The 18,954-nt window shown below is 36.0% G+C and overlaps 2 protein-coding genes across 3 annotated transcripts; both read left to right on the top strand.

The window, feature by feature from the left end:
* The first annotated feature begins 1,113 nt into the window (after positions 1-1,113).
* Positions 1,114-18,509, top strand: Nrx-IV (neurexin-4). 2 transcript variants are annotated; one of them, XM_077430359.1, is made up of 24 exons: positions 1,114-1,259; positions 1,697-1,813; positions 3,610-3,806; positions 9,120-9,261; positions 9,330-9,533; positions 9,610-9,776; positions 9,851-10,027; positions 10,101-10,262; positions 11,484-11,706; positions 11,782-11,923; positions 11,997-12,103; positions 12,180-12,305; positions 12,382-12,585; positions 12,657-12,821; positions 12,895-13,032; positions 13,107-13,243; positions 13,391-13,542; positions 13,993-14,189; positions 14,261-14,401; positions 14,476-14,655; positions 14,744-14,877; positions 14,944-15,154; positions 15,229-15,366; positions 17,129-18,509. In XM_077430359.1, exons 1-24 carry the CDS (start codon positions 1,196-1,198, stop codon positions 17,317-17,319), a joined length of 3,816 nt encoding a protein of 1,271 aa, XP_077286485.1. In that variant the 5' UTR covers positions 1,114-1,195; the 3' UTR covers positions 17,320-18,509. The 2 variants fall into 2 exon arrangements, with proteins under 2 accessions (XP_077286485.1, XP_077286493.1); XM_077430367.1 differs by having other exon boundaries at positions 1,125-1,259; positions 11,794-11,923.
* LOC143911501 (L-aminoadipate-semialdehyde dehydrogenase-phosphopantetheinyl transferase) lies at positions 2,418-3,369 on the top strand. The gene has a single exon (XM_077430393.1). It carries the CDS (start codon positions 2,465-2,467, stop codon positions 3,326-3,328), a length of 864 nt encoding a protein of 287 aa, XP_077286519.1. The 5' UTR covers positions 2,418-2,464; the 3' UTR covers positions 3,329-3,369.
* Positions 18,510-18,954: the final 445 nt, after the last annotated feature.

Raw genomic sequence — 18,954 nt, forward strand, 5'->3', positions numbered from 1 at the left:
CTGGTCAGGAGCTGTATGTTGACTGGTCTGCTGCTGTGTGTCGACGCTTGCTGCTGTGGGTCGACTGGCGTTGTTTGGGTTGTACCTCCTTTTATAGTGTTTTTGGAATGCTTGGTGGAAGTGGTTATTGACGCGTACGAAAGGAATTTTGTTTTCGTCGAGGCGTCGAATTTTCTGGAATGCTTGATGGAAGTGGTTATTGATGCGTGCGAGCATTTAGTTGTTGCGGAATATTCTCGAAGGTTTCGATGACGATGACGACGACGAGATTCCTACAGTAACATAAAGAAATGGGTTACATTAGTACATACAATTTTGCAGGATATAATATTTAATTTCATTGTTGGTCATGTGTACCTTATCAGAAAAGAGGAGCTCTTGTGCCTGATAAATTCAGCTATTACTATTTTCATGAGTTTGGTCATCGTATGCTTTTAGTCAATAAAGAAGTGTAGAGGTGCACTTAAAGACTATCCTCTATTGCATTTTAATTTCGAGAATCAATGCAACTTCTGACTTCTCATCTACGAAGCCGTGTCAGTTGGTCATGTTTATTTTGAGTTACAAAATAAAAATAAGTGAATTGTTTTTTTTTTGTATCATATATTATTTTTCAAAAATATATATTTTTAGATTTGTTTGATCTTGGTGATAAGTGACCAGATATTTTTCGGTGTAATCGTCCAAAAAAAAAAAAAAAACCAAGTGAAATCTCCAGTAACACAAACAGAACCACCTTCTTGTGTAATAAATTATTCCACAAAAAACAATCTCGCACCATGTACCGTTTACCATGCACCCTTTTTTTTGATCTTTCGACTTAAGATCTTTCGATTTTCGATCTTTGCCTTCCAATATTTGCGTTTTCCGGCTTTTCACATTCCGGCCCGTCACGGAGACCGGGAAATAGGATGTATGTAATCTGTATAACCACTTCGGTATAATTTATATGAATAAATAAAATAACTCCGCCAAAAATGTTACGATTCTAGATATCACTAAAATGTTGTGACGAAACACCAATTTAGGGTTTTTAATACTTGAAATTGCAATCGAGGAAATGTTGTAGTGTATGTAATATGTAATTAGTGCGCATGAGGTAGTCAGTGGCGTGATTGCGGGTGTTTGGGCCATAAGCGTCGGACGTCGGACGGTTGGGATTGCAGTTGCGGCCGCCGCCCTCTGCGTCTGAGCGATGTGGTCTCCGTTGAAGGCCCTGGTGGCTCTCTGCTGCTTCTCTCCAGCCCTGGTGGCCTCCGGTGAGTCCTCTCCCCCCCCTCTGCCCCTCCCCCTCGCAGCTAACCTCGCAGCCCCGCCCGGCTCCACTCTTCTCGTCGTGACTCACCGACCGCGCCCCCTTCATCAACAATATTCCATACTGAATACTGAATTCCAACAAATCATTTTCGCGCATTTTTCCATACCGATTCCCGCGGAAATATGACTCAATTTCGACACTCATTCATTAATTATTTATTAGCGGATGTGTCATCGAATGCACTATTCGTCGAATATTCTATCGATTGTGCGACTTATTGCATGTCAATTTTTATTAAATCAATTCCAAATGTGTCACCGCACATTTTGTTTAATCAATATAGGCATAGATTTTTTGTTTTGGTGTTTATTTGATCAATATTTTTGTCTCGATTGATTTTATGTAAATAATGTTTATATACATATATATGAATTTCAGATTATTACAACAAATATTATGCCGACTATGAATGCAATACGCCGCTTTTAGATAGGGCTATTTTAAAAGCTACCTCATCGATGCAAGACAGAGGACCAAATAATACCAGACTTGATGGTAAGTTTCAATATGTGTATAAATTATATGATAACTTTTAAAAAGTAGTTAGATTTAAAATCTCATTACTTTCTGATTGGAATCTGTGAAGAATTTTTTTAATCAATGAATTATTTTGATTGTTTTATTTGTCGTAATAACAGTAAAATAATTTGGCGATGTGTTTATTTGCATAGATGCTTCTTATTTTGCTTTGATTTATATTTATGTAAATATACAGAACTCTTCTCATATAATAATTTTAACAATGTTATTTAATATGAAGAGTTTAATATGTGTACGTAATTGTATGTATCAATTTTATATTTTTATGTCTGTGTTACATTTTTTGTTTTGAATTTAAAAATACTAGTGTGATATTTTTTCAGCATGCTTTTTACTATTTTGAATATATTGACGGTATTTATTAGGTTTAGAATGATTTAAAATCGATTTTTGTGAACGTTTAAGGTGTTGAATAAATCATGGTAATACCTTGAATGTAAAAAATTCAGTACAGTTTGCTTTGTGCTGATGAAACATGTTTCTTAATTGTAACAAATTAATACCGTGCATTTGTCTGCAGGTGGTCATAGCTGTTGAAGTTTCACTGAGTATTGTTTCTAGTGTTTGGACTTTGAATAGAATATTTTTAGTAGTGATACCTCGGTAATGTTACACGTTAAAACGATGGCCGGTAAAAACACTTATAGGTGGGCCTTTCACGTACCTTCGTGGACCCCCACCGATGCTGAAATAATGTTATCTAGTGCTTGCATACAGTCCGAAGAAAAGGAGAGGATATCTAGATTCGTCTTCAAGCAAGATTTTAAATCGTCTCTAATCGGTCGACTGATGATGAGGAAATTCGTCAACGTGTCCATGTCTATCCCCTATTCGGACATAATTTTTCAACGCGATCAAAAAGGAAAACCCGTTTATAATTCCGAGAAATGTACACACAAGTTCGACTTTAATATTTCTCACCAAGGCGACTATGTCGTATTAGCTGGACACGTCGGAGAAGCGAAAGTGGGCATTGACGTTATGAATATTGTCCCGCCCGTGAACAAAAATGTGCCTGAATTCTTCAGGTTGATGAATCGCCAATTTTCAGCACACGAGTGGAGTAGCATTAAGAAATTTAACACCGTCAAAGATCAACTGTCGTCGTTCTATAGGCATTGGTGTTTGAAAGAAAGCTATGTTAAAAACATCGGTGTCGGAATCACTGTAGATTTGCAGTCGATTAGTTTCAACGTAATCACTCCTCGGTTGAAAGTGGGAGAGTTCATAACTGATACCGACGTCAACGTAAATGGTGTAAATTTAAAAGGTTGGATATTCGAAGAGAGTTCATTAGACGATAATCATTCTGTAGCGGTCGCTGTAGATCTGAGAGGTGAAGAATATCATTCTCCGACTTCGTACACTATGTTTGATTTTGAGCAGCTTATCGATGGTGCTGTACCATTCGGAGAAGCCGATGAAGAGTTTACGTCGAATTTTTTCATGAAAGATGATAAAACATTTTAGTTCATAATAGTGTGATTTAATTTGTTGATAAAAATTTAAGGGTGTGGAATTCTTATATATATATATTTCGAATGTATACATTTGTTTATTTGTATCATAATAAATTGAAACATATAATTAAGATTTGCAGTATTTTATTTTTAAGTAATTTACTTATATATATATTGTACATATATTTTATATATATATATAATATTTACCATACACCTTGAAGATATAAATGATTATTTAAACATAAGCTTAGAACTATTGATATTATAAAAAACTTAACATCACAAAAGGAGGCAACGCATGGACGGCGCAAGAGAACGATTTCGATCAGCAGCTGATAATTAACTTGGGTTCTGTAATGAACATCACTCGCATAGCAACTCAAGGTCGTCCGCACTCTGCTGAATTCGTCACCGAGTTCGGCGTCAGTTACGGCTACAATGGGTTGGATTACGCTGATTACAAAGAGCCTGGTGGCGACTCGAAGGTAAAAACAATAATGATACGGCTTACAAAACGCATCTTCCATTCAATTATTTCCGGAATGCTCTCTCGAAGGTCTTCGTTCATTACTGCTGCTATTTCACATGATAACATTCGCAACTAATGGTGGTGGAGTTTACCTTCAATAACCAATAACGATATGAAATGGAGATGTATTGATGCATTTCTAGTATTGTATTTGAAATGTGTATGAAATGCAACCACGTTTATATAATATGTAGATATTGTTATTATGGCAAAAGAATGGAATATTTTAAATGTTTGATATTATTATGCGTAGAGTTTCAGGAATGCTTTGTTAACCTTTCCACTGCGGACGACTACTATACATGTCCTAGCGAACATGCCCTCAGCGCGCGAGACACGCATAGATGTCTCGGAAGTTCCAACCTGTATAAGAGCCGTCTTTTGTGTTAAAATTTTATAACTTGGTTGAAAATATTACTAAATGTAAACTTTACCAAATTTAATAGATGGCAGTAGTCAAAAAAAAAAAAAATATAGGTTGTAAAATTCAAAAAAATATTACAACCTATATTTATAGTCGAAAACGCGATAACAAAATGCGCAAAAAAGCAGCCGCGTACAGGGCATGTTCGCTAAATTTGGTGACGCGGGCAAAGGGTTAAGCAAACATTTTAGTGCATATTTAGTGTCTGGGTAATATGTAAATTACATTTCTGAAAGTTTTTGATCAAATTATACATATATACTAAATGCCATTAAAAAATATAAAGCATAAGACTATTTATTTATATTTTATTTATTGATTATATATTTTTTTTACTCTATTGTATATATAATTTTTTTTTGGTTTTATTTCTTTTGTATGCATTTGCATGCTTTTATAATTTAGTGCTATGCTTTGCTTCTTAACAATATATTTTTATTATTTATATGAAATTATGATTCCAATTAACGATTGTGACATTAAATATACTGTTATATTATTATGAAAGAAGTTTCGCAAATAAGTAATGGCATTTTTTTTGTGTGATGTTAAAAATGTCACTCACGCGTTCCGGTCAGACTTGATTTCAATTACAAATTTGCTATCATTAAATAAATTTTAGAACGTTCTCGTAAACCAAGACAATAAATCGTACCATAAAATCAGTTATACGTTTTACTTTCGCCGTTTCGACATACATATGCATATTTTATTTAAATTTTCTAGACTGTATTTAACCAGTTAAATGCCACTCGCGAAATATTTGATTTTTACCCGTACACTAGCGATTTAAAAATTATTTGAACATCAAAAATTATTTGATTCGCATAATTTGGGCCTCCCATAGGTTTAGTGTGACCTTGAGTGCATATCATGATGCACGAGAGTGCATCCTGATATGCAGACCTGATGATATTGTTGCATTTTTATTAAAAAACTCATTCAATAGTTTTGTTTAATTTTTGTAACCAAGTTCATTGATAGATGGTGCTTGTAAATCCATTTTTAACGCTAAACATTTTAACATTTTGGAAGAGATATCGACGCGACTCGCCCGTGAGACGCTGGCGTACAAGGCGAATCAATACGCGACTCACCAGTGAGTCGCTAGCGTACAATTGGCTGAATGGTTTCTTGTTGTCTTTTATATCATCGGTCTGTACAACGTGTGCAATGTGTAAATGTTGATTAAATATGAGTTTTATTAATGTTGTTGCGAAGGGGTGGGTGGAGGATCCAAGTAAAAGGCCAAAGTCGTCTCACAGCATTTATTCATGATTAAGGAGATACACGCACTGGCAGTGCTCAGTTCAGAATGTCTTGATATCGCCTTATAAGGGATAGGTCTCTCAGGACATCTTCGACTTCCGATTTGTTTACCTATTGTTATGGTCACATACTCGGATATGCATTCCCACGACACTCAGATCCACGGTATGGGTCACTTCTGAGAACTCCATTGGAATGCGACCGAGTACCGCTATCGCCGCATTGTTTAGCTTACTTGCACTTAGTTTGCAGATAATCCTCGAAACCAATATTATAACAGTCTCTGGGATGCTACTCGGGCTAAGCCGATTGCAACTACTCGGCGGCTCTTTTTAGTATACGTAACAATATTTTAAGTTCGATCTCATTTGAATGATACAAAAAAAAATGCCATTATTATTGAAATTTCTTTCGGCTATACATATGTACATACATACATACATATATGCATGCAGAAAAAATGATACTAATACCGATATTAACTGTGGATTATTAAATTTGTGTGGTGGGGTCGCAGGCTCGAATGCGTGGAGCCCCGAGTCTAATAATTTAAATCAAGCGCTGGTGGTGGATTTGCGTAAACGTTACGAGTTGAGAGCGATGGCCACGCAAGGACGCCGCTCGCCTCCAGATCATGTCACCGAGTTTATGCTCCAATACTCGGACGACGGTGAGGGCTGGCGAACTTACTCGACGCAAGCAGGCGAGGAAGAGGTATTTGTAAATATATTGTAAATAGAGACGTTGTCGTTCACATACATACTCGTTATGCAAATGTATATGTTTTGTCGGGTTCATTAGTGCCGACGTGAAAATGATCACAATGGAAGGTTAAAATGTCAACTTTGAATTCGATCGCTTAACAAAAGCTTCACCCTTTGCTTTAATATTCAATGCTTCACTATGAGCAATCACTGATACTAAAAAAAATGTTTTATTTTGCATGTTCAACTTTCATACTGTTTTTCTTTTCTATCATGTGTAAAGGTGATGGATTCATTTGTATATACATATATAAATATATAATTTTAAGTGTGGATGTTTTTTTTTTTTATATATTATATTATTCAGGTTGAAGGTTGTTGATTCGATTAATCAATGTGAAATAAAAGTTTCTTTTAAACAAACTTGTTCGATCTGAAATAGTGCTACTCAGATGGTACGCAGTACTGTGTAATTTGGGTTTTTGAACGTTATTAGTGGTCTGCATCATGATTACGTATTACAAATGGGTCTACCTCACGGGACCGAAAGTGAAATGGTCGAAAAAGCAAATGTCGGAAGGCAAAGATCGAAAATCGAAAGATATTAAGTCGAAAGATCAAAAAAAAAAGGGTGCATGGTAAACGGTACTATGTATATATAATATATATCAGTGGCATGTGGTGAAATTATCTCTCTTTTTGTCATACAGCTTTGTTTAATGTGCGCGCGCAGGATACGGGAGGAAAAGCCTGTTCCTCTTGTTCCTGTTGTATCCTGCTCGCGCAAATCAAGTGAGGATGTACGACGGGAGGAGATGGACTTTTACCGCACGCCACTCAATAATGTATATACAAACCGTTTTTCATATGTATGCATGATAAACGAATATTTTTGACTTTTTCACGGTCACCCATTACAAATGGATGCGTATTATAATAATTCTGTAAAAACCTGTGTGTTAATATATTTTATTTTTTTATTTATACCAGGAAAGCCTAATGGGTAACCCCAATGCGCTTCTCTGGCCAGAAACATTGTACATTTGATACATAGATAATATTATACAAAGTAAATTCATATCAATCAACATCCATAGAGACATCTATGGTCAAATATGTAAATTTGCAGCGTTTTAACAGTTACTTTTTTCACACTATATTATTCTCACGGGTGACCGTCACCGTACCGAATTTTAAAAAGTCGAAAATGTTCGTTTACCATGCATACATATGAAAAACGGTTAATATATATATCGTCGTTTGGTCCAAGCTGGATTGGAAGTACGGCTACCTGCAAAGAAGCCAATGTTGACCAAAATAATGCGAAAATCTCGTTTAAATTGGGCCAGACAGCATCAACACTTCTCTCTGGATGATTGGAAACTGGTAATTTAATATGAAAAAAAATAATTATGAAATTAGACTAAATTTACAAAATCATTAATATGTGATTAATATTTGACCAAACGAAGTCGTACTGTTGACGTAGATATTTCACGTTTTCGTCCTTTAATTGTTGTTGAATATTTTTTTTGTATTAAATCGATTCTTGGAAACAAGCCTGGCGATTTTTCGATCCACACGAGGGCCAATTTTTTTTTAGTACCACTATTAGCTCGCCGACTGAGTGTGGGGTCGCAATCAGTCTCCAGATTTTGTTTTATTTTTCTAATAGACGCCCTACTAACACCCTCCATTGTCGCGATTTTGTTTTGAGAAAACTTTCCTGTATTTAATAATGATGTAATGCTTGCAATTTTTTCTTTAGAAAGATCTGATTTTCTACCCATCTAAAAAAATCCAATAAAAGTTTTACACGCAATTTAAATCTTAAAACAAAGTAAAATTTCGAGATATTATATACCAACTTACCTTAGAAATATGATAAAGTTGCAGTAAAAGAGAAAAAAACACAGTGCTTTTCACAAAATAATGAATGATTTTAACGGAAACGCACGTCAATATTGAACAAAATTCAGACGCAAACCGATTTCAAACATCTTTCTTTTGTTTTTGAAGACCTTTTGAGGGATAATCCACCGATATTTTTTGCTAGTGAATAGAGTTGCATTTAAGGATAAGATCACAAAAAAAATGAGGCCAAAAGTTCCCATAATGAGTTATTTACGACCGTGACAAATTTACCCAAACGCATCTCGAGAGGGGTGGCGTAATATTCTGGTCAGGGACTGTATATCAGTGGCGTGCGGTAAAAGTCTCTCTCCCCCCCGTCGTACATCCTCACTTAATTTGCGCGAGCAGGATACAACAGGAACAAGAGGAACAGGCTTTTCCTCCCGAATCTGCGCGCGCACATTAAACAAGGCTGTATGACAAAAAGAGAGATAAATTCACCGCATGCCACTCATATATATTATATATACATAGTACCGTTTACCATGCACCGTTTTTTTTTATTTAATATCTTTCGATTTTCGATCTTTGCCTTCCGATATTTGCTTTTTCGGGCTTTTCACTTTCGGTCCCTTGAGGTACACCCTATTCTCACACTTATTATTTCATATAACATTATATAGGTATTATTGTACTATATAAAAAAAACTTGTCAGATTTAGTAAATTGGGGAAAGTATTAGAAAATTTTACTGTGTGGTAGAAACCTTGAAATATTTCGTAAAATCTTAGTAAATCCTATTGAATTTTATGTTTGAATAAAAAGTTTGAGGTTAAGAAAATTTTTTAAAATTATCGCAGAACTCTAGATGCGATTTTGATTTTGCAGAATTACTGCGTTACCGAATGAGTAGCACTGATTTAAAAATTTCTATTGATTGGATAAGATCAAATCAACAATTCCACCTGATTTTTTGATATTTCAATGACACATTTGATACATAAATCTTTTTCGTTAGATGTTCAAAGGAAACATAGACGGAAATAATATAAAACGGAATGAATTTGAAGTGCCCATTATAGCACAATGGTTGCGAATTAACCCGACCCGTTGGAGGGATCGCATATCTTTACGCCTTGAAGTTTACGGTTGTGATTACGGTGAGTGACTCAATTCCGATTCGACATTGAAATCATACTACGTGTACTAATTCGTAGCGTTTATTTAGATGCCGATACACTGTACATGAACGGCTCGTCTTTGGTGAAGTGGGACTTGACCAGAGAACCGATATCAGCATCTCGCGAATCATTACGTTTAAGATTTAAAACGTCCATGGCCTCTGGAGTACTTTTGTATTCGCGTGGATCTCAAGGAGATTTCATCGCTTTGCAGTTAAAGGACAATAGGCTGCTTCTAAATATGGATTTAGGTAATTGTATGGTGTGAATGCTTTATTTGAATGCTAACATTTTTCGATTGTAATATGTGTTTTCTTTTTTTTTAAGGTTCTGGACTCATGACGCCAATGTCAGTCGGTTCTTTGCTGGACGATAATATTTGGCATGATGTGTTAATTTCACGAAATCGTCGTGATGTCGTATTCTCGGTGGATAGAGTTATAACGAGATCGCGTCTCAAGGGCGAATTCAGTCGTCTCAATCTCAATAGAGCGGTATATATTTTATCTCGTGAAGAATGTGTGCAAAATGTTTTTTAATTATTGCTAATTTTGTGCTGCGATTCTAGCTGTACATCGGAGGTGTGTCGAACAAGCAGGAGGGTATCGTCGTGACTCAAAACTTCACCGGCTGTATTGAAAATTTGTATTTAAATACGACAAACATGATTAGAGATATCAAGGAAGCGTACGAAAATAACGAAGCCTTGCGATATGAGAAAGTGAACACTCTCTATACTTGTCCCGTAAGTTTGATCGAATGTTTAGGATATTTAATGCTGTTTTTATTCGTTTTAATGTTTTGTGTTGTATTTGTAGGAGCCTCCGATTGTGCCTGTTACATTCTTGACAGAAGGTTCCTTTGCTCGTCTGCGAGGCTACGAAGGTTCTTCGACTCTTAACGTTTCGCTTTCGTTTAGATCGTACGAACCTAAAGGAATTCTCATCCAGCATAACTTCACCTCGCAAGGCTACTTAAAGGTTAGTTTGATTACACTAAATAATGGTAGATAGACAATGTGGCAAAATACTTACTTGCATATATACCCATTTTGCATAAATCTGATATTGTAATTTGTTTCAAGTTTTCCATATAGAATGTATGAATTGTGCATTATCTTTAAATTTTTTTAGACTCATCTAAACGAGCAATTTTTTCAATTTTTATATATTATGTACTGGATACTTTCACTTGTATTTATATATATGTATTTATGCTATTTTCACCTGAAAGTTTAATATGTAAACATATTTAGCTTTCAAATTTTATTATCATATTCATTAGTGTGTGGAATCTATGGTTGATTTGGGTATCAATTTTGATCCTCAACTCACCTTTCACAACTACATCAAGACAGTCGCTGACGTTTCCTTTCGCCAACTTAGATTTGTCTTGAGATATGCAAGGTTGTTCTCCATCCATTTGTCTTCTCGCTTGTGACAAGCACGCTAGAGTATAATGCTATAGTGTGGAATCCGCATGAAGCAAATTACTCTCTACGGATTGAGAAAGTGCAGAAAGTATTTCTTCGTTTCCTGTGTAAGAAAGAGTATGAGTATTAGCCATATCTCCACCCTATTTATTTCATTTTGGGCATTCTTGGTGATAATTCCCCTGAACTTCAGAGAAACTTCTCATTAATTCGTTTTGTTCTCCACCTACTATGTGGTAATACGTCGTGCCCGTCCTTGCTGGAACAGTTGGGACTTTATGTCCCTATTAATTGCGTGCGTGGTAGACATCATCATTTGATGGTTGTACCTCCTGCCCGCACAGTGCTTTATCGGACGGCTCATATTCCAAGAACTTTCCGACTTCTCAATGAAATCGTTGTTGTCATGTGAATGTGATATTTTCCACATCAGTGAGTGTAGATTATCATAGATTATTTTAACCTATTTGTCTGGTAGTCTGCGCTCATCATTATTTTCGTAATTGGATGTGATGTATGAGTGGAATTTTGGAATTTAACATCGGTTTTCTCCCTCACACGCGATCTCGCTCGCGTTAGATCAAATTGGCGGGTACCAAGTTGCTATGCTCATCCCTACTACATATGTATTTTGTTTATTTGTCCATTGTGGAGCATTAGGGTTCTTCCTGTAATGCCACATTGGTCCAAAACTATAAATAAATAAATGTAAGTGGGTCCGAATTGGTGATTTTTTTTTGTATTCATATTTTTACGTGCTTCTTCATAGGTATTTATGGAAGATGGTAAAGTGAAAGTCGAATTGGTGTCCGAAAACAATCCACCCATCCTCTTGGATAATTACGACGAAGTTTTCAACGATGGTCGTTGGCATTCTTTGGTTTTAAGCGCATCTACAAATTCACTGGTTCTGTCAATCGATCAGCGTCCGATGCGCACCACAAGACTGCTTAAGATTTCCACCGGATCCATTTATTACATTGCCGGAACTGGTAAATAAATCGGCAATGATTTTCTTAATAGAATGTTTGTTGATCACGTCAATTTAACGGTAACGTTTTTCGCAGGCGAAAAATCAGGCAACGTTCGAGGTTTCGTCGGCTGTATGAGACTAATTTCCATCGACGGCAACTACAAACTACCTTCGGATTGGCGTGCAGAAGAATACGAAGGCCCAGTCGTATTCGACTCGTGCCGTATGACCGATAGGTACGATTCTGTTGAAATTTTATTTATGATTCATTCAACGTATCATATTTATTTGTTTTATAATTATCTTCAGGTGTAATCCAAATCCTTGCAAACATGACGGTGTCTGCCAGCAAAATTCAAGGGAATTCTTCTGCGATTGTTCTAATACTGGATACGCCGGAGCTGTTTGTCATACTCGTTAGTAATTTAATTTTGTTTATACATATATTGTTGTTATTAGTATTGTTTATAATATTTATTTTTTATTGTTCAGCCATTCATCCTCTATCTTGCCAAGCGTATAAAAACGTGATGCAATCTGATCAACGAGCTGAAATTCAAATCGATGTGGACGGCTCTGGACCTTTGGATCCGTTCCAAGTCACCTGTGAATTTTTCGGTATGCATCGACCGATTATTTGTATGAATAATATGCTATCGGTAGTGTTATATGAAAAAGGTTTTGTATGTTTTAGCTGATGGGCGAGTACTTACTGTTGTGAGTCATTCGAACGAAATGACGACAAACGTAGATGGGTTCCAAGAGGCCGGAGCTTTCCGACAAGACATCACATATACGGCCTCCGCGCCACAGTTGGAAGCTTTGTTGAATCGTTCGCATACTTGCCGTCAGAGATTATCATATTCCTGTCACGCATCTCGGCTGTTGAATTCGCCCAGTATGAATATGGAATATTTTATAGTTTGTTTTTATGATGTACGTATTTATTAACGGAATGTTAAATTATAGGTGACGAGATAAATTTCAGACCGTTTGCCTGGTGGATGTCGAGGCACAATCAACGAATGGACTATTGGGCCGGTGCTTTGCCCGGTTCACGTAAATGCGAATGTGGCGTGCTAGGGACTTGCATTGATCCCAGCAAATGGTGCAACTGTGATTCCGGTCAAATAGGTATATAGTGTTCATACTGGTGTCGTCGGTCGTGTAAATATTGCATGGTATTGATTGTGCGCTTAAAATTCAGGTTGGCAGGAGGACGGTGGTGATTTGACGGAGAAAGAGCATTTGCCAGTGAAACAGTTGCGGTTTGGCGATACTGGTACTCCGTTGGATGAGAAAGAAGGGCGTTACACGCTCGGACCTCTGATATGCGAAGGAGATGGTGATTATTTGTTTCTGTTTGATGTGGTTATTTTTGTGAATGCTTGCTTTATTTTGTTTGTTTGTGCGTTTTAGATTTGTTCAATAATATGGTGACGTTCCGTGTTACCGACGCTACTATCAATTTGCCGACGTTCGATATGGGTCACAGTGGAGATATCTACTTTGAATTCAAGACTACGATTGAAAATGCTGTTCTTTTCCATTCCAAGGTATGCAAATTACGCTGTTGTGTGTATTTATTTGTGGGTTTACTTTGATTAGTCGATATCTTGGATATTGACATTCGACTTGTGAAATTATTACCTAACCTATCTATTGCCTTCTTAAGAGAATACTCATACAAATCTGTATTACAGGGACCGCAAGATTATATAAAGCTTTCTATAATCGGTGGTAATCAAATCCAATTCCAATATCAGGCTGGAAGTGGACCACTCGGAATTTCGTCGCAGACCTCTAAGAGATTGGCCGATGATGAGTGGCATTCTGTTAGTGTAGAACGTAACAGGTAAATATACTGATCAATCTGGATTCATTATTATGCTCACCTGACGATGGGCTCATAAGTCACAATGTAGTGCACTGGTAGAGCCATAGCATACCAGTAGATAGGTCGTGAGTTCAAGTTCCGGCCAAATACGCTCCTGGCAAGGTCTTTTGGTTATTAAAAAAACACAGATCGACCGTCTCCTGTTTTTATTTCACCTAATTTTTCGATTTTTCTAGCTTCAATGTTATGCCGAATCCAATAAATCGGTATCCTCCCCCTCTGTTTCTGGAAAATTCGAGTTATTAGCATCTCGAATTTGTTGAATCTTATAAATGCTACCTACATAATGTATTTCTCGCAAATTTGCTGTGTATCAAAATTTTGTTAGTTGTCCATAGATGTCTCTATTTGTATTCTATGTATTTATAAGTATGTATGTAAATGTAAAATAAATATATTTTTCTTTAGAAAAGAGGCACGTATTGTAGTTGACGGCTCTGACAAATCTGAAGTGAGAGAACCTCCAGGTCCAGTGCGAGCGTTGCAGTTGAATTCACCATTCGTCTTGGGAGCTTCGGTGGACTATCGAGATGGATTTGTAGGTTGCATTCGGGCTCTGTTATTAAACGGCCGACCTCAAGATCTCAGAGGATATGCCGAAAGAGGTATTGACTTGAATTCATATCGCATTTCATCAACGTGAAAGCGTATTTTGCTAATGTTTGGATTATTTTAGGTATTTACGGAGTCGGACCGGGATGCGCTGGTCGTTGCCATTCGAATCCTTGTCTCAACAACGGCACGTGCCACGAAGGCTACGATAGTTACACTTGCGATTGCCGATGGACCGCTTTCAAAGGACCAATTTGCGCTGATGGTAATAAATATTGCATGTTGTTTATTTGGTGCTTTTTATTAAGTGTGCATTTTGAAATGTTCGTTTTTTAATAGAAATCGGAGTGAATATGAAACCAAACTCGATGGTCAAATATGACTTTATGGGATCATGGAGGTCGACTATAGCCGAGAAGATACGTGTCGGCTTCACCACGACTAATCCTAAAGGTTTCCTGTTGGGATTGTTCTCAAATATATCTGCAGAGTATCTCACTATTATGGTTTCTAATTCTGGTAATTATTATATGACAATTTTTTATTATGATTGTACATATTGTAATTAGTACAATCTGAAATAATTTTTTTTTTTATGAATTATTAGGATACTTGCGTGTCGTTTTCGATTTTGGATTTGAACGTCAAGAAATTATATTCCCCAATAAGCACTTTGGCCTCGGACAATATCATGACGTGAGATTAACAAGGAAAAATGGAGGATCTACGCTCGTATTACAGGTAAGATTTGTACAGTTTGCGAATTATAAGTAATCGTATCATATTAATTCGTTTTATTTAACTTAGGTGGACAATTATGAAGCTCACGAATATAACTTCGATATAAAGGAATCGGCTGACGCTCAATTCAATAATATACAGTACATGTACATAGGAAGGAATGAATCCATGGCAGAAGGCTTTGCAGGATGCGTGTCTCGTGTTGAATTCGACGATATATACCCGCTTAAATTACTCTTCCAAGAAGCGGGACCTTTGAGCGTCAAGAGCTATCCAGGTTACAGTCTCTTTCGAAACGTGTAATCGGTTCAGAATCGGACATTTTATCAAACGAGTGCTTTATTTTTTTAGGTCCGTTGACTGAGGACTTCTGTGGCGTTGAACCGGTGACACATCCACCGCTCATTTTAGAGACGAGACCACCGCCGTTGTTGGATGAAGACCAACTCGCCAAAGATTATCACAGAACTGACGAAGCCATCCTCGGAGGTAGTAATTAACTCATTATATATATGTAAATAGGCTGTAAACACATGTTGTGTTTTCAATGAAATTTTAAATCCTCCAAACTTCATACAAAAAAGTAATATTTAAATGATTTGATTTTGATTTTTGAATGCTTTTTATTATTACTAAATTATGTTCACAATACATCTTATATATATTTTAATAGCTACTGATCTACTGACCATTTTCTATTTTACAATTTTAATTTAATTTTGTTAGTAATCATAGTATTATATTATTATAATGTTAATATGTACAGCGTAATAGGAAAAAGAGCTCAAAAACCTATTTACAATTCTTATAAATGCTCATAATACATCTAATACATCATATTAATTTAAGACTCTCGAAAGTCGATGACCTAAAGCAGATTAGGTAATCTGTGTTTATACCTGAAGGGTATAGACATTTTGTTGTAATCACCGAGACTCTCTTCACAAGTGTGTTAGACTGGCCGCGTACTAAGCAGCCAATCTAACATACGGTGGCTCATTGGAGCCCGCGCACTAGGCAGCCAAGAATTCCTGGCTGCGGCAGCCAATAGATCGCGTACGATTGCACGGCAGCCAGCTGGCTGCACGCAGCCAGAGCCTGCAAGGTAGAATGTATGTGGCTAGTATGTGGCTCCCTTCAGTCTCCGCGCACTTGACGTAGCAGCCAGAAGTTTTACGCCGCGGATAGCGAATAGAATCCCAGAGACTGTGTGACCTTTCAAGGATTATCTGTAACGGATATCTGCTAACGGATTAAATCGTAAGGCAATATGGGATATGTCTTCAGAAGAATATAGTGATCGAGATGTGAAAAGACGAAGATGGTAGGAAATCACAAATACAAAGTGTGAGGAAAGCTTGGTTTTATTAATCTTACATATATGTTTACCATCGATGGCACCAATGCAATTGGGAAAATTTGCATTTTTATTGAAACCATTTGCTATCTCAATCCATCTTTCTCCATTCAATTCTGGAAACGCTGTTTGTTTGAATGAATGAATCCAAAATCTTCTCTTTGCTTTGCGTTTCTTACGAAACAAGAGGTAAAGAATTATTTCTTCTACGCTTGACGGAAAGGTGACTACTGGTCGTCGACTCTGGCTGCCGAAACTGGCTGCTCAATATTTTGGCTGCGGCAGCCTGGCTGCCTAGTGCGCGGCCAGCCTTAGTATGGTTATGATTTAGTTTCAAACTTCTAGTCATAAACATTGTAAAAGCATGTCTTTATCCAAAATGTCGATATATAATTAAGAAAAGAAAGTGGTTTAAAGCTTGAACTTTTACCAAGGAATTTATCGATAACACTGAGCAACAAAAAAATTACCAGAGTGGAGACTAATCAATCTTTACTAAGTTTGACACATTGAATTCGAATATGACAATGATTTTTGTTGGTTTGCTTTTGTTTATGAGATGTGAGCGTTTAAAAAAATGAGCAATTTTTTGGTTTTTGCTGTCCAATTCAAAATCTAATATTTCTGTGCTCAAAATGAGTATTGAAATCAATAGTCAGATGTTTTTTTCAATTGATTGTGATTTTTTATTAACAACTGAAAATACACTTTAACCATAACGGTAGTCGGTAGCAGGTTAGGTGGAATATGTTCCAACTAGTCAATATATATTACACCTGGAAGATACACTTCAATTGTAATACATACATAACTGTATCCAGGGAAAGTTTTACATATATAGTGGTTAGTAATGATGATTTTTTTATTGAGCATTTCGTTTGATGTTGATTCTAGGTGTGTTGGCTGTTATATTCATCGCGCTCGTGATCGTAGCCGCGATCGTGGTCCGGATGGTGGCTCGCCATCGTGGCGAATATCTGACGCAGGAGGAAGCGGGCGCGGCCGGAGCTCCCGACTCGGACGAGGCCGCTCTCAGAGCCCACACCGGCCCTCGGGTGCTCAAAAGACAGGAGTTTTTCATCTAAGAAACACAGTAAACATTCCAAAATTTGACTTAGTGACGCCATTTCGCATGTATTTTTCTATACGAGGTCGTTCACGTGTGCATAAGTTCGACATAGTACAAATTGCAAATCGATATATATTGTTTTATCGAACTTTTGATATTACAAGGTACGAATCTCTCGAATCATATTTAAAATACGTAACGTAAATATGTAATATAATAGTTTTGCCGTAGTTTTAATTTTTTTTTTTTGACTCGTACAGTGTATTACACTCCCGTTCCACTCCCATGTGGCTTTAATTATTAAAAATTACTCTCGGTGCTTTTAAACTGGGAGTGGTGCATTTTTCAAAAAGCTTTTCCATATCATTAAACAATGAGCAATAACGTTATGTGAATCTACATACATAATATATATGGGGGTGTAATATATATGTTATTTCGTTGATATAGAAACGTTTCAGTCGTCAGAGTTACCATATTGTATGGCTGGATCAGTTTTGAATGTAAATTCTTTTTTTATTTTTTTATTTAAGTGCCAAAACATCATTACGATCATTAAGTCTTCTGAAATTTTGTTCTCATTTGATAGGTCTGATCTGCATAAAAAAATTCTCACTTATATTTTTAGGTTAAGTGTTAATTCTTGATATTAAAAAGTATTATTCTAAGTGCTGCAAATTAATGCGGTCAATATTGCAAAACATGAAACAAAAAAAGAAGGATAGTAAGAGGCGAGAAAGTTATCAATATTGTCAAATTATAATATACTTTTGTTTCAAAACCAAATCTAGCTGCCATTTAGGATAAATCCATATGCGAGTGAGTCTAAATGGATTTTGATTTTGATTTGATTTTGCGATATTAAAATCAAATAAAAAGGAGTCTATTTGTAAAAATATTTTGTATTTATTAGTTGTAAGTAGTCTTTAGGTTAGGTTTTCAGATAATCTCTCTACAATTGAATCTAATTATTTGTATCGGATCTGCTTAGCAAGTTCGGCGATAGAAAGTTATCTACGATTTTTTACAGCAGTATTAAAATGTCGACCTAATTTTCAATGAACTTATTATTATTATTATATATTATACACGTAAGTTGATAATTATTTTAAAAATATTTTTTATTATTGATTTTCCGTCCATTTTGATGTGTGAATTTTTTTTTTTTAGATTTTTAATATATTATTTTATAAATCCTTAACTATTATTGTGTGTTTCAATGCTAATGAATTTTTATTTTATATATATATATATATATATATATATATATATATATACATATATATGTATATTAATATATAATTGAGATTTTAAATCTGATATTCTTTTTTGTACAATCTGACGTGAAAATATGTACCTGTGTGGTTTGTTCCAATGTATTTGCATCTTTTGTTTGTTCTGACGACGTTACCGAACATACTGCTTGTTTGGATTGCCACTGTAATAATCATGACTAACGACGAAGCGAAAATCCTTTGGCCAAAATGGCAGCAAGTGCCTTTGATTGGTTAATTTTTCTTCTTCCATATTGATTAGGTAAACACAAAATATAGCTGTTGAATAGAATAAACAGGGCACTTTTATATTACGCTGACAAATTATGTAATTTTATACATTACAAATAAACCCATTTTTCTAATTTGTTTTCTAT

The sequence above is a fragment of the Arctopsyche grandis genome, chromosome 1 (genome assembly GCF_051622035.1).
Source record: "Arctopsyche grandis isolate Sample6627 chromosome 1, ASM5162203v2, whole genome shotgun sequence".
Classification (NCBI taxonomy): Eukaryota; Metazoa; Arthropoda; class Insecta; order Trichoptera; family Hydropsychidae; genus Arctopsyche; species Arctopsyche grandis.

What these genes read in the sequence shown, in the direction of transcription:
- Nrx-IV (XM_077430359.1), top strand. Translation starts at nt 1,196, where the DNA reads ATGTGGTCTCCGTTGAAGGCCCTGGTGGCTCTCTGCTGCTTCTCTCCA. An exon ending in AGTCACCTGTGAATTTTTCG is followed by an intron (nt 12,306 to 12,381) that starts GTATGCATCGAC and finishes TGTATGTTTTAG; the next exon opens with CTGATGGGCGAGTACTTACT. An exon ending in CTGTGATTCCGGTCAAATAG is followed by an intron (nt 12,822 to 12,894) that starts GTATATAGTGTT and finishes CTTAAAATTCAG; the next exon opens with GTTGGCAGGAGGACGGTGGT.
- LOC143911501 (XM_077430393.1), top strand. Translation starts at nt 2,465, where the DNA reads ATGTTACACGTTAAAACGATGGCCGGTAAAAACACTTATAGGTGGGCC.